The sequence below is a fragment of the Osmerus eperlanus genome, chromosome 20 (genome assembly GCF_963692335.1).
Source record: "Osmerus eperlanus chromosome 20, fOsmEpe2.1, whole genome shotgun sequence".
In the NCBI taxonomy this organism is placed as follows: domain Eukaryota; kingdom Metazoa; phylum Chordata; class Actinopteri; order Osmeriformes; family Osmeridae; genus Osmerus; species Osmerus eperlanus.
Window position 1 is genome coordinate 1,352,345 of NC_085037.1, and position 13,845 is coordinate 1,366,189.

Genomic DNA, 13,845 nt, shown 5'->3' on the forward strand with positions numbered 1-13,845 from the left:
TGTCTCTGTGTCTGTGTGTCTGTATGTGTCTGTATGTGTCTGTATGTGTGTGTGCCTGTGTGTCTGTATGTGTCTGTGTGTGTGTCTGCCTGTGTCTGTATGTGTCTGTGTGTGTGTGCCTGTGTGTGTGTCTGTCTGTTTGTGTGCAGGCTCAGATCGCTCAGATCGTGGTTTCCTGGTTGGAAGTTGTTTTCCACCCCTCCTTCTCTTTCTGTGTGTACGTGCGCTCAGTTCCTGGTTTCAAAACAACAGCGCAAATGCTGTCTCAACTTCACCAGACAGATCAGATCATCATGATGACCACTTACTTCTGCCTCCTAGTCTCTGTCTTGATTTGCAAGAACTACGCAGGTGAGCTCATTTCACATTGCTTCTCTACGGTGTCTAGTGAGACTTTGAGATAGTCATTTTGTATCATGGTCAAATCAAATCAAATCAAATTTATTTGTATAGCCCTTTTTACACGCAAGCATGTCACAGAGGGCTTCACATATGCCCATAGAACTGCCCCTCAACCAACCTAAACCCTCAAGGAAGACAAGGAAAAACTCCCCAAAAAACTCTCAACAGGAGAAAAAATGGAAGAAACCTTGGGAGGAGCAATTCAGAGAGGGATCCCCTCCTCCAGAGACGGTTGGTGAGAGAGAGGAGCAGAACACAGGCTAAACATAGTCATACAGTGTTGATGGGTTTTTAAAACACCAAAATCCATTATTCAACTTTATAGATGTAGGACAGGACCCGGGAGACTCGCGACCAGGTCCAGCGTTGGCTGACCGACGACCAGGCAGGTGCTGACAACTCAAACCCCCCACACCACAAGGGATGTGTGTGGGGGGGACAGAGAGAGGAGAGCAGGGATTAGAGAATGCCAGGAGCAGCTAACAGTTACAGTCATAATAGAATGAGATCCCCACCGGTCAAGTGTGGACTGGTGCAGCAATTTAACAGAGCAAAAAAGGGGAATTTGATGCAACCCCACACACCAAGACAGCGACAGCCCCCCTCATTTGGAACATGAAATCTGTTCCAGGGGAAGAGAACTCTAAAATAAGTTATACTTAAAGAATAAGGATGGAAACAACCCGTCCCCCGTTGCCTCCAACTAGTAACATACTTACCTTTAACAGTCGTAGAATTGACTAAACAATAACGTTTTTAACCAAATTTTAAAAGTCGAAACAGTATCAGACTCCTTAATTGAGACGGGTAATTTGTTCCAGAGAAGAGGTGCTCTATATGAGAACGCCCTACCTCCAGCTGTTTTTTTCTTAATTTTGGGAACCACCAGATAGCCGGCATCTTGAGATCTAAGTGTCCTTGCGGGGCAATAGGGTGCAAGGAGACCGGAGAGGTACAGTGGTGCCAATCCATGCAGAGATCTGTAGGTTAGTAGTAGAACTTTGAAGTCAGCTCTGGCTTGGATAGGGAGCCAGTGTAGAGAGACAAGAGTAGATGTTATGTGATCAAACTTTCTTGTTCTGGTCAATAGTCTAGCAGCAGCATTTTGCACCCGCTGTAAATTTTTTAGGTGGGTAATTGGGAGGCCAGAGAACAACACATTGCAATAGTCCAATCGGGACGTAACAAATGCATGTATTAGTTTTTCGGCATCATCCTTTGAGAGAAATTTTCGTATTTTGGCAATATTATGTAGATGGAAAAATGCAGTTCTGGTAATTTGCTTAATATGGTACTCAAACGAAAGGTCTGGGTCCATTGTGACTCCTAAATTTTTTACTAGCTGGCTTTGAGAGACTTTGACGCCGTCTATGTCTAAGGTCAGATTGGAAAAATTATTTCTATATTTTTTAGGACCGAAAATTTGAACCTCGGTTTTATCCGAATTTAGAAGAATGAAATTTGCAGTCATCCAAGCTCTCAACCTAGAAACACATTTTTCCATAGCATGTGGAAATTCTCCAGACTTTATAGACATATATAGCTGAGTATCATCTGCATAACAGTGAAAATTTACCCCAGAGGTTCTAATTATGTTTCCTAAAGGCAGCATATAGAGAGAAAATAACAGAGGGCCTAGAACTGAACCCTGTGGTACTCCGTATTTTACAGTGGAGCTCCTGGATGAGCAGCCATCATAGTGGACATATTGTGATCTATCGGATAGATACGATCCAAACCACTGAAATGACCCCGTACCAGAAATCCACCAGAAATGGTGTGAGCCATTTTTTATTGTATGTACATTTTCAGCAGTCTCTGTCCTTTTCCTGAATATTTTAGTGTTATTTTTCAAAAGCTCGTTCAAAGAATGATATTTTCTGATGTTCAGTGTAACTGTAATTCAGTCCAACTGTAATTCAACTGTAATTCAGAAGGTTCTGGAGCCTGAGCTGTATGATGTAGGATGTACACAGTGAAGTCAGGCTTCCTGCATCTAGTCACACTCTGAGACAACAGCAGTTATACTTTGTCCATCCATGTTTGTCATGACAGAGATGACCTGTCAAACTGTCCAGCAGAATACCATCCCCACACTGAGTTGTGGCCACTCTGAAGGTGATGTAACATGGAGCAGAGACCAAGATGGAGGAAGAGTTGACATTCTGACTGTGAGAAAAGGACAGGACAGCGAGGACAAACACATTTCTGACCCAGGCAAGTGTTTTAGTTCAGGTTTAGACAAATCACTCATTATTTTGAGAGTGAATTCCTCAGACAGTGGGGTGTACTACTGCAACGGTGAACCAGTGGTGAATCTGACAGTGACACCAGGTGAGTCTCTGAGAGCCAGTAGACAGTGTGGTAGAGATACACCAGGAACCTGCTCTGTTGTGGCCTCAGAATACAGGTCAGCTGATGTGTTGTTTCATGTCATCTCAACATCACAGAAACAGTCCCAGAAGAACATCAGAAGAGAACACGTGGTCCTAAAAGTCCTAAAAACAGTATTAGTACAGTTTGTTCTGGAAGCATCGGATAGATTTAAAGTTACCAGCATTCCTAGCCTCTCTATTGTTTGCTACAAATACAAAAATCATTTAGCTTTTGGTCAAAGCAGTGCACAGGGGGAGAGGAACCTGTGACTTCTTGATCTGCAGTCTACTACGGGTCTGACTTTTTGCATTTTTCCCCCCTCATTGCAGGTGAAAGATATGAGTGAAGCAAACCAAAACCACATTACCATGACAACACGACATTACGTTAGTTTCAGTTAGTTTACACCACTGCTGTTGGTCTTGTTTTGTGTTTGCGTGACAGTAACAAAAATACAGTAGCTTCAACCACCCTCACAGCCCCCTCCCTCTCTCTGTCTGTCTGGGTTCAATTTTAATGTGATCTATCTGATATCTTATCTCAGTTCAGCTAACTGAGAATAGCGTCACTGAGATGTCCATGTTACACTAGAGGGTGAAAGTCTCACTAAGTTGTAGTACAAAGGATGGTCTGCTTTCATGACAGGAAACATGACCAATGTAATGATCGCATGCAGGATATTACGCACAACCCTCCAAGATGTTACAATGTTTAATTTCTTGCAGAAATTGTGTTTTACAGTTTAGAGTTATGTACATATTGGAGGGGGGAGGGTATAATCTAAAATCTTGCTTCGGGCTCCAATACTGTCAGGGCTGGTCCTGACTATGTATAAAGGTGCTGTATGATACCTCTTTTCAGATATCACCATGACCCCTCACACCACTAAGAACCCAACCACAATAGTTAAGAACACAGGTCAGTTTCTCCAGATGTTAATGTCACGTAAACTTGTAGATTCTTTGTTACATGGAGTTGGAAATACTTTTTGTAGAATTGCCCACTTGTTACCTTAGATTACTTCAATGACAATGTACGTTGTCAAAGGGCCAAAAGCACTCACATGGGGCAGACCCTCCTTGTTTATGGAAATACGAGTTTTGACTTGATTTACAGTGATAAAGAGGAGGAACAAGAAAGATGAGAAGAAAGATAAAAAGGGTGAGAAGAACAAGAAGAATGAAAAGAAGAATAAGAAGACAAAGAGTAAGTCTCCTCATTCGTCCTTCAACTATTTGATGAACAGGATATCTACTATTTGTCATGTCTGCTCATCTCCATCTCAATGGTCATTATGGAGTGATCTGTGCGCATGATAATGTCAACTATACATAGAGTATTCTTGCATTTTGCTAACTATGAAGTATCTCACTAAGGAGTGATCCTCTTTAGTTTCTCTTGCAAGTAACATGTTAGACCCTGCACTAGAGAACTGCTATATGAAGCTTCTATGGCAAGCCGTTTTAACATTTATTTCTAAAAACGTACTAGTCACTATTTTTAAGTTACTAGTACTTATTATTAAGTTACTTGTAACTATTCCAACATTAACTAGTATCTATTCAATTTTTACTATTAACTATTGGATTAGTTACTAGTAACTAAAGAATAGTTACTAGTATCTAATGAATAGTTACTAGTATCTATTCCCGTTTTACTAGTAACAAATTGCACATTTTTACAATTGTATTCTATGGGGCTCTGCTTTCCAGATATTTACTATTTGTTTCCAACTAGTATCTATTCCAATAGTTACTAGTATCTATTTCAGTTTTACTAGTATCTAATAATTAGATACTAGTACTTATACATTAGGTACTAGTATCTATTCCAATTCTTACTAGTAAAAGTTGTATTGTTACAAGTAACATTTTAAATTGAACTATCAAGTAGTCATTCTTACTCTTCCTAAGCAATGACGAGTAAAAAAGCAATTTTTACTAGTAAGAATAATAATGTTACTAGTAAAACTGGAATAGATACTAGTAACTATTGGAATAGATACTAGTTGGAAACAAATAGTAAATATCTGGAATGCAGAGCCCCATAGAATACTCTACATACAGTATTCTTCCATTCAGATCATTATAAAGTCTCTCACTAAGGAGTGGTCCTCTTTAGTGTCTCTCGCACGTAACATGTTAGACGCTGTTCTAGATAACCTCAATAGAAAGGATGATTCAAACTGTCATGCAGGTTATCTTCTGTGTCATGTGACTGTACTGTATGTAGAATGGTGAAGTATGATACCTCTTTTTAGATATCACCATGACCCCTCACACCACGAAGAACCCAACCACAAGAGTTAAGAACACAGGTCAGTTTCTCCAGATGTTAATGTCACGTAACCTTGTTGATTCTTTGTTACATGGAGTAGGAAATACGTTTTGTAGAATTTCCCACTTATTACCTTAGATTTCTTAAGTGACAATGTACGTTGAAGGGGCAAAAGCACTCACATGGGGCAGACCCTCCTTGTTTATGGAAATAAGAGTTTTGACTTGATTGACAGTGACAACTAGGATAGTGTCAGTGGGTGAAGAGAGTGAGGCCACAAAGAAGGATGAGAATGAACATAAGAAGGGTGAGAAGAACAAGAATAATGAAAAGAACAAGAGGGATGGAAAGAAAAATTAAGACAACAAGGAGGAAAAGAAGAAAGTGAAGGATGAGAAATATAATCAGAGTAAGCCTCCATCTGTCTGTCCTCCATCTGTTAGATGATTGTGATATCCCCCTTTTGTCATTCATGCTCTGCTCCATCGAGGTCATGATGTAGCACACACAGGAAGTTGGTGATCAGTGCTGATAACTGACTGCTCTGTCTTTACTCTCTTTCTGAGGGTAGCAGGATCACCTTTTCCTGTGTCTCTCTCTTCCTTGCCTTTTAGAGGCAGTTCTGATAGTGGAACTTTACTGAAGCATTTCTAACAACCATGTGAGCCTGTACCCAACTGCTGAGTCTGACTGTTTACTAGCAAACAGTTACAAAATACAGTATGTACAGTATGTAAAATGTCCTTAATATATCTCTCCCTGTGCTGTCTTATCTTTTCGTTTGGTCAAGTGTAGAAGAACACACTTTCTGTCTGGCCAGTAAACAAGGTAGGCTACTTAGAGAGAAGGCATAGCCTGCATACTTATTATAATAATGTGTTCCAATGTGTATGTATACATATTTCATGAGTGCAATAACTAATCAACAATTGAACGTTTAGGATGTTTATTAGAACGATGGGGCTTGTAGCACACCAAGCTGGTAGCAGAGCTGAGTCTGGTGCAGGTGGAGGAGGCTGGTAGCAGAGCTGAGTCTGTTGCAGGTGGAGGAGGCTGGTAGCAGAGTCGAGCCTAGTGTCCTGTGGAGACAAGAGTGTCATTCTCCAGAGAACAACTGAGATGTGATTGAAGTCGGGAAGGGCGGGTTAATAGTTTACCAGGCTGGAACTTAGGGTGTGGTGCTTGTGCTGAACAGCAGCACAAGCAGATCCCTGGGGATGCCTGGAGAGATGAGCAGGAGAGCAGGGAGAAGCAGAGGAGAAGGAGGGGTGGGAGGGCGCCAAAACATGTGAGCACGAAGAGGGAGGAATAGAGGAGTAAATATACAGAAATATTAGACTGGGAAAAGAGGAGTCGAGGTGCGGTCACATTCCTCTGTACTTGGGCTGGGCTGAGGTGCAATATTCTTCTCCCGAACTTCACTTATGCCTAATTCCATATAATGTTAGATGCAATACGTACTCGTTTCAGTATACTATATAGTTACATTATGTGTGTTCTCATTCCAGGATCCTAAAACACAGAAGATGGGAAGATTCAGTCAGCGTAATCGACAGTAAAGTCTTTGTTAAAAAATTATAACATACACAATTACTGTGATATGTGATTTCAACTTTCATTTTAATATCTTGAATCTTTATCATTTCATTTGATCATTTGTCTATGCATATAATCAGCCCCCTGGAGCAATACTGATCCTCTTGGTATTGATTCCATGGGTGTACAGCTTTGACTAAATCATTTAAATCTCATACAGAAATTCTGATTATAAAAATGTATGTACATTTTAATTATTATAACATAACTTTGTTATTGATTTATTTGTATTGGTAGAAAATGTGGTATTGGACATTGGTAGAAAATGTATTGCAGTTTAATGTTTTAGAAAAAAACTATTCTGGTTCTTGCACTTTGTGTATACTTGAATCTATGTATATGGTGCTGATGTTGAATGCAATAAAAAGCAGAGCTGATTTGCTGTGCCGATGATGATGAAGGGTAGTGAGTTGTTGGTCATTTCTTTTAAAGTGTGTGTGTGTGCATGGGCTCAGTTCCTGGTTTCAAAATAATATTACAGTTACTCTCTTAGGTTCACCTCAGACCAGACAGATCAGAGCATCACGATGACCACTTACTTTTGCCTCCTAGTCTGTGTCTTGATTTGCAAGAACTACGCAAGTGAGCTCATTTCACATTGCTTCTCTACGGTGTCTAGTGAGACTTTGAGATAGTCATTTTGTATCATGGTGTGAGCCATTTTTGGATGTTATGAACCTTTTCAGCAGTCTCTTTAATTTCCCTGAATATTTTGTGTTGTTTTTCAAAAGTGTGTCCAAAGAATGATCTATCCTGATGTGTTTTGTAGTCCAACTGTAATTCAGAAGGTTCTGGAGCCTGAGCTGTAGGATGTAGGATGTACACAGTGAATTCAGGCTTCCTGCATCTAGTCTCACTCTGAAACAACAGCAGTTATATACTTTATACATCCATGTTTGTCATAACAGAGATTACCTGTCAAGCAGAAGACAACCATCACACTGAGAAGAAGAATTGTAACTTGTCTAACTACATGCTCTTATGGTTCTTCCCTTTGAACTTGTTTGTTTTTTCACAATGTATGATTCATGTTTTGGCTACCATCATGTTTGGGGCTATCTCGTTGTTATGATCTGTGACCTATGCTCTTTTGTAAAGCTCTCTCTTGGAAGTCGCTTTGGATAAAAGCGTCTGCTAAATGCATAAATGTAAGTGCCCTGACTGAAGTTAAACCACAAGGGGGCACAACAGTTAACAAATCTACAAATGTCTTCAAATGGAAACATGTAGACACACACGTTTACACTTTTTCCTTGTATGTTATATCATTTATTTAATAATTAAAACTTTTACAACTATTCAGTTACATTTACAGAATAGGGTCTGATAAACATTGGAATATAGAGTAAACAAACTTCTCTGGATCAGATTTGGAGACAAAAATGAATCAAATCTAATCAAATCAACATTTATTTGTATAGCCCTTTTTACAAGCAATGTCACACAGGGCTTCACATACGCCCACAGAACTGCCCCTCAACCAACCTAAACCCTCAAGGAAGACAAGGAAAAACTCCCAGAAAAAGTCACTAGAGGAGAAAGAATGACTACTATTCTCTACTGTCTACAGTACAGTACAGTAAAATGTAGCCTATGCACTACATCAGTATTTTTGGGGGAAACATTCACGGCAGTCCATGATCGAAACAATGTACTGTATTTTATTTGCTGGATACTTTCATTTGTCTCCACAAATGTATTTGCTGTGTTTACAGTATGTAGCCTACTATACAATATTCAATTTGAAATATGTTCTGATTTTCTTCACAAAATGCAACCTTTACGTAGACAATGTGGTGAAATACAATAACTATTTTCAGCAGTGTGCTGTACTGGTCTTGTGTGTTGTGTTTGGTCAACATATTCATGGACTTTTACTTACTCTACTGTAACAATATCTCTGACAAAAACAAGCAGGTTATATCATTAGAAAAGAATAGTTTGTTTAAAAGTGTTTTATATTTTTCACAACAGTGTGTAACTGGTTCAAGCAGAGTCCAATTTTATGAACCATGTCTGTGGCATAAGGTGACAGAAATTGTTTTTTATACATGATTGACACCATCATCATCACTATCATTGACACCATCATCCCCTCCAGACTTGTCTCCAAGCTTGTGGACCTGGGACTAAGCACCTCCCTCTGCAAGTGGATCTTCCACTTCCTGACGAGGAGGCCACAGGTGGTGAGAATCGGTGACCGCACCTCATCCACACTGATCACCAACACAGGCACTCCCCAGGGCTGTGTGCTCAGCCCTCTCCTGTTCTCCTTGTTCACTCACGACTGTGCGGCAACACACAGCTCCAACCTCCTTGTTAAGTTTGCTGATGACACAACCATCGTGGGCCTCATCTCTGACAGTGACGAGTGACAATGACCTCACCTGGTCTGCTCACACAGACAAGGTGGGCAAAGCGGCCCGGAAACGCCTCTTCTTCTTGAGGAGACTGAAGAAGTTTGGCATGGACTCAGTCATCCTCACTAACTTTTACAGATGCACAATAGAGAGCATACTGACTGGTTGCATCACAGTGTGGTATGGGAGATGCACAGACAGGGACCGCAAGGCCCTACGTAGTGTGGTCCGTTTTGCTGAGTTCATCATCGGCAGGAAGCTCCCAGCCCTACAGGACACCTACCACACACGTTGCCTTAGGAGAGCTGGCAGGATTCTAAGAGACTGTTACCACCCAACCTTCAGTCTTTTTACCCCGTTGCCTTCTGGCAGGCGATACCGTAGCATTTGGTCTCGCACACACAGACTGGACAACAGTTTCTTTCCAAGGGCCATCAGGCTTCTGAATGGACATTGATATGGACATTAATTCACTTCACACTAGTCACTTTACACACTGTCACTTTCAGCTACTGGTTGCACTATGAGCAATATCGCACTATTATACTTCACTTGTCTTAGGTTAGAATAGGTTTATAAGGCTAGTATAGGTTATTATGTGTATTAGAGGTTTAGTGTATTGTATTGAATATTATATATTATCTGTATATTTAGGAGGTTTACTTATTTAGCTTAGCATAGATGTAATCTATGTTCTGTGTACTTATATGTTATGTTATGCAAGGTTGCGTTGCTTTGTCCTAAGAATTTCAGTGCCCAGTCTGACCTTGTGTTGTTCTGTGCATTTGAAAATAAAAGACTTAAACTTGAACTTGAATGATTGTATAGTTTTGAATGAAGTGTTTCATTTTGCAAGAGATTGGAGGTGTTCTGCTACTTGTGTGTCTAGTTGTGTGAATCATGTGTTGTGTTTTGACAAAGTGAGCCTTGTTTTCAAAATTGAAAAACTGTAATAAGGCTAGTAGCGGAAGGAAAGAAACTATTCTTGTGGCGTGAGATTTTGGTCCTGATGGACCGCAGCCTTCTGCCGGAGGGGAGTGGTTGAAACAGAGTGTGTCCAGGGTGGGAGGAATCAGCCACAATCTTCCTTGCTTGCCTCAGGGTCCTCAAGGTATGCAGGTCTTCGAGGGTAGGAAGATTCCAGCCGATCACCTTCTCAGCAATGTGGATGATACGCTGCAGTCTGCTCTTGTCCTTGGCATTGGCAGCAGTGTACCAGATGGTGATAGAGGAGGTGAGGATGGACTCAACGATGGCTGTGTAGAAGTGCACCATCATTGTCAACTTTGGCAAGTTGAATTGCTTCAGCTGCCGCAGGAAGTACAGCCTCTGTTGTGCTTTCTTGGTGAAGGAGCTGATGTTCAGTTCCCACTTGAGGTCCTGGGAGAGGATAGTACCAAGGAAGCGGAAGGACTCCACAGTGTTGACTGGGGAGTCGCAAATGGGGATGGGGGTGAGTGGGGCTGTATTCTTCCTGAAGTCCACAACCATCTCCACTGTCTTAACCCTTGTGCTGCCTTCGGGTCACATGACCCAAAGGTTCATAACGAACCATCGTTGTGTTTACCCAGTTTTACCCAATACAAAAACAAATAAAAATAATTTTCTTTTAACCGTTGCAATGTGGGGGGTCTGCGACAGCCCAACGGTTAAAAGAAAATGCTTCACTTTGTTTTTGTATGAGGTAAATTTGTCGCAATACGACGGTGGGTCACAATGACTGATGGGTCAGAATGACCCGAAGATAACACAAGGGTTAACCCTCGTGCTGCCTTCGGGTCACATGACCCAAAGGTTCACAACGAACCATCGTTGTGTTTACCCAATTTCACCCAATACAAAAACAAATAAAAATAATTTTCTTTTAACCATTGCAATGTGGGGGGTCTGAGACAGCCCGACAGTTAAAAGAAAATGCTTCACTTTGTTTTTGTATGAGGTAAATTTGTCGCAATACGACAGTGGGTCACAATGACTGATGGTTCAGAATGACCCGAAGATAACACAAGGGTTAAGAGCATTGGTAGTATAATATAAAAATTATCATTATTACAATCAAACTCCGGTTACAAAGACAAAGATAAAGATACGATGTACACGTGTAGGCCTAGACATATCAGAACAACAGTACGCACTCATTGCAGGTCCCGCGTATAGATTCCTGTTTGCGTTGTACAATGCTGCCACATTGTGGTGAATTGACGCAACTATGACTCACCATAATGGAATGGGTAAACGTATAAACGGGGGGACGTATAAACAATAGTGTCCAACAATGCGACAATAGCCTATAATCCTACAAATATTGTAAATCCAGGAAAATAGTTTTTTGGACATTAACCTCATCAATCAGTCGGTTGTCAGTCTCTCTGACTGATGCTAGTCTAGAAAAAGAAACTAGTTTTGACTTATAGGCCTACTTAAATTTGGTCTCGTTTTGATATTTGGTGGCCAAGCGGCGAAGCCACTTAAGTGTTTCTACCTTTTCTTATTGGTGGCCAAGCCGCGAAGCGGCGAAGCCACTTAAGTGTTTCTACTTTTTCTTATTATTATTACACTTCTTCTGCCATTGGAGTCTATGGCAGCCCCTAGAACCGTATGGTAAAAAGTTGTGAAATTTGGCACACTCATTAAGCACAGTCCCCTCTTTATATTCACCAAGTTTCATGTCTCCCATTGGAGCACTCTAGCGCCACCAACGGGTCAAAGTTGGACTTGTGTTTACACACGTAACTTTTGAACCGTATGTACAACATGTGTACAACATGTTTTATGGGTCATTCGACTGCTTGGCCACCTCATTGCTGCTTGCAGCTATATTTGACTTTGTAAGCCTAGTTATTCAAAGGTCGTGATTGAGAGGAGACCACCTCAAATGTAGGTAGTTTAGATTGGTTATTAGCAGTGGGCCTATATGCCGGGGGGGTATAGGCCCCACCGTATAGGGGGGGGGGGGGGGGGGGGGGAGTTAGGACAATTCCAAGGCCCCTGACTGACAGAGGCCCCAAAAAATAGGTAAAAACTAATATAAAATTATATTAAATATTATATAAACCATCATCATTGAGTATATATGTATTTCAAATATAATAATACAACTAGAGAGGGTACAATTTCTGGGGAAATTGTAGGGTGTGCTTGCTTGCTTCGGTTGCACAGGCGTCCGTTTTTGAATGACATTTTTACAACTGATATATCTGTATATTTTATATTAAAATGCATACTTATTATTTATAAAGATTACATAGATTTAAAAGCATTTTTTTTGTGCTGCTCATTTACAACTGAAAATACGAGTGAAGTGTAGAATTAAATATGATGTCTTCTCATTTCCCCTGCAAGAGGCAGCCTCATAGCTGAATCAAAACGAATAAATTTGGCAGACCGGTGTAAAAATTGACCTAATCTCTATGACTTAAACGTCCTTTTAAGTTTTCCCTTCTCGTGATATTTTCAGGCATTTAGCCTACTCATATTGCATTCATTCATTAATAAAGAACCCCCTTTGAAGATTATTCTACGACGTTACCGGCAGTAGAAGATGGAATCGCGATTCAAACAGTACCATCTGCTAACTGAAAATATGCCCCCAAAAACGTAAATAAGCTTGACATTTATTTAGTGGAAAATCGCTCATTCATAAAAAGCTCACTGGTAGCGATCATTGTCAGTAACAACGCAAAATGCGATATAGCCCTGTGTGGAGAAGCTGCCCCGGTAAATTGTACTACTACGGTACAGTACTAGACTACTGCTGTGTTCGTCTCGGTAGCGATTGCGTTGGTTGAATTGGATTTAACGTTCCGTTGTACGGTTTAGGCTGAAATTAATTATTTTCATGAACAGATTGACAAAGTTTAGGCTGTGGCAATGAAGTTCAGGTTAGTAGTTAGATAGACTTTTGATTTAAGTAAGCCGAACATGTTCTGTCGCCGTTTGACTTCCTACAGCTGTGTAGATGTTTTTGTAGTGTCTCGCGTAGGCTACAGCGTTGCAGTGATACACTGGATTGAAACCACAGGTAATGATAATTTCACTCACAAATCGTTTACTTGTAATCTAATGTCATAATAAATCCTACAACGAAAATGTATATGTGAGGAATGTTTATTTTAACGATTGAAAACAGATAACGCTACATCATAGACCACTGTAGTATGTGTTGCCCGGGCAACACAGGCTAATGTCATGATGCTAATACTTCAGTGAAATAGTAGACTACTGTTTCCGAAAGTAGATGTACTTCCTTAATAATATCAGCTTATACTGTACATTACACATCACAATTGTGTGTCATATCACAAAGTAAAATGAGTAAATAGTTATCACCCTGGCCTCTTTGCTTGTGGCGTTTCTGCAGCTGCCTTGCAGTAAAGCTATAGTTAGCCTAGCTATCCCCCAAGTTAACAGATGCAAAACGAATGTTCTGCCAAAGGTAGTCACGCGTGTTTTCGTGACGTTAGTGACGTAGTGACGTTAGTAACGTCAGTGACTGTGGCTAGCAAATTAGCCACCGTTAGCTTCACTTTTCGCCACAAAAACTTAACTTAAGCCCAAACCATGCAACGGAACGTAAATTCCAATACAAGCAACTCAATCGCTACCAAGACGAAACTTTTGACACCTATGTTGTCTATGTAGGCCAAATATTGACTGAGTTTTAGGGGGGAAAAAATAAAAAAATAATAATAATATATATGTGAGAGAACAAAGGTTGTGCTCTCGCCGAAGGCTTGAGCACACCCAATTAATGATTTCCTTGTTTTAACTTGTTTTTTTAGGTTGTTCTGGCTACACCAGGTCACCAGGTTGTCAGCTTCCCACCTGTAGTCCG

The 13,845-nt window shown here is 40.6% G+C and overlaps 1 protein-coding gene across 1 annotated transcript in view; it reads left to right on the forward strand.

Annotated features, from left to right (window-relative positions):
• The first annotated feature begins 189 nt into the window (after nucleotides 1-189).
• LOC134040647 (uncharacterized) overlaps nucleotides 190-13,845 on the forward strand; it is a 59,706-nt gene continuing 46,050 nt past the window's right edge. Inside the window, exons 1-5 of the mRNA XM_062486659.1 lie at nucleotides 190-351; nucleotides 2,458-2,619; nucleotides 3,640-3,696; nucleotides 3,895-3,984; nucleotides 5,039-5,095. Coding sequence (XP_062342643.1) covers nucleotides 258-351; nucleotides 2,458-2,619; nucleotides 3,640-3,696; nucleotides 3,895-3,984; nucleotides 5,039-5,095 — 460 coding nt within the window. The 5' untranslated portion in view covers nucleotides 190-257. The remainder of the gene's footprint in view (nucleotides 352-2,457; nucleotides 2,620-3,639; nucleotides 3,697-3,894; nucleotides 3,985-5,038; nucleotides 5,096-13,845) is intronic.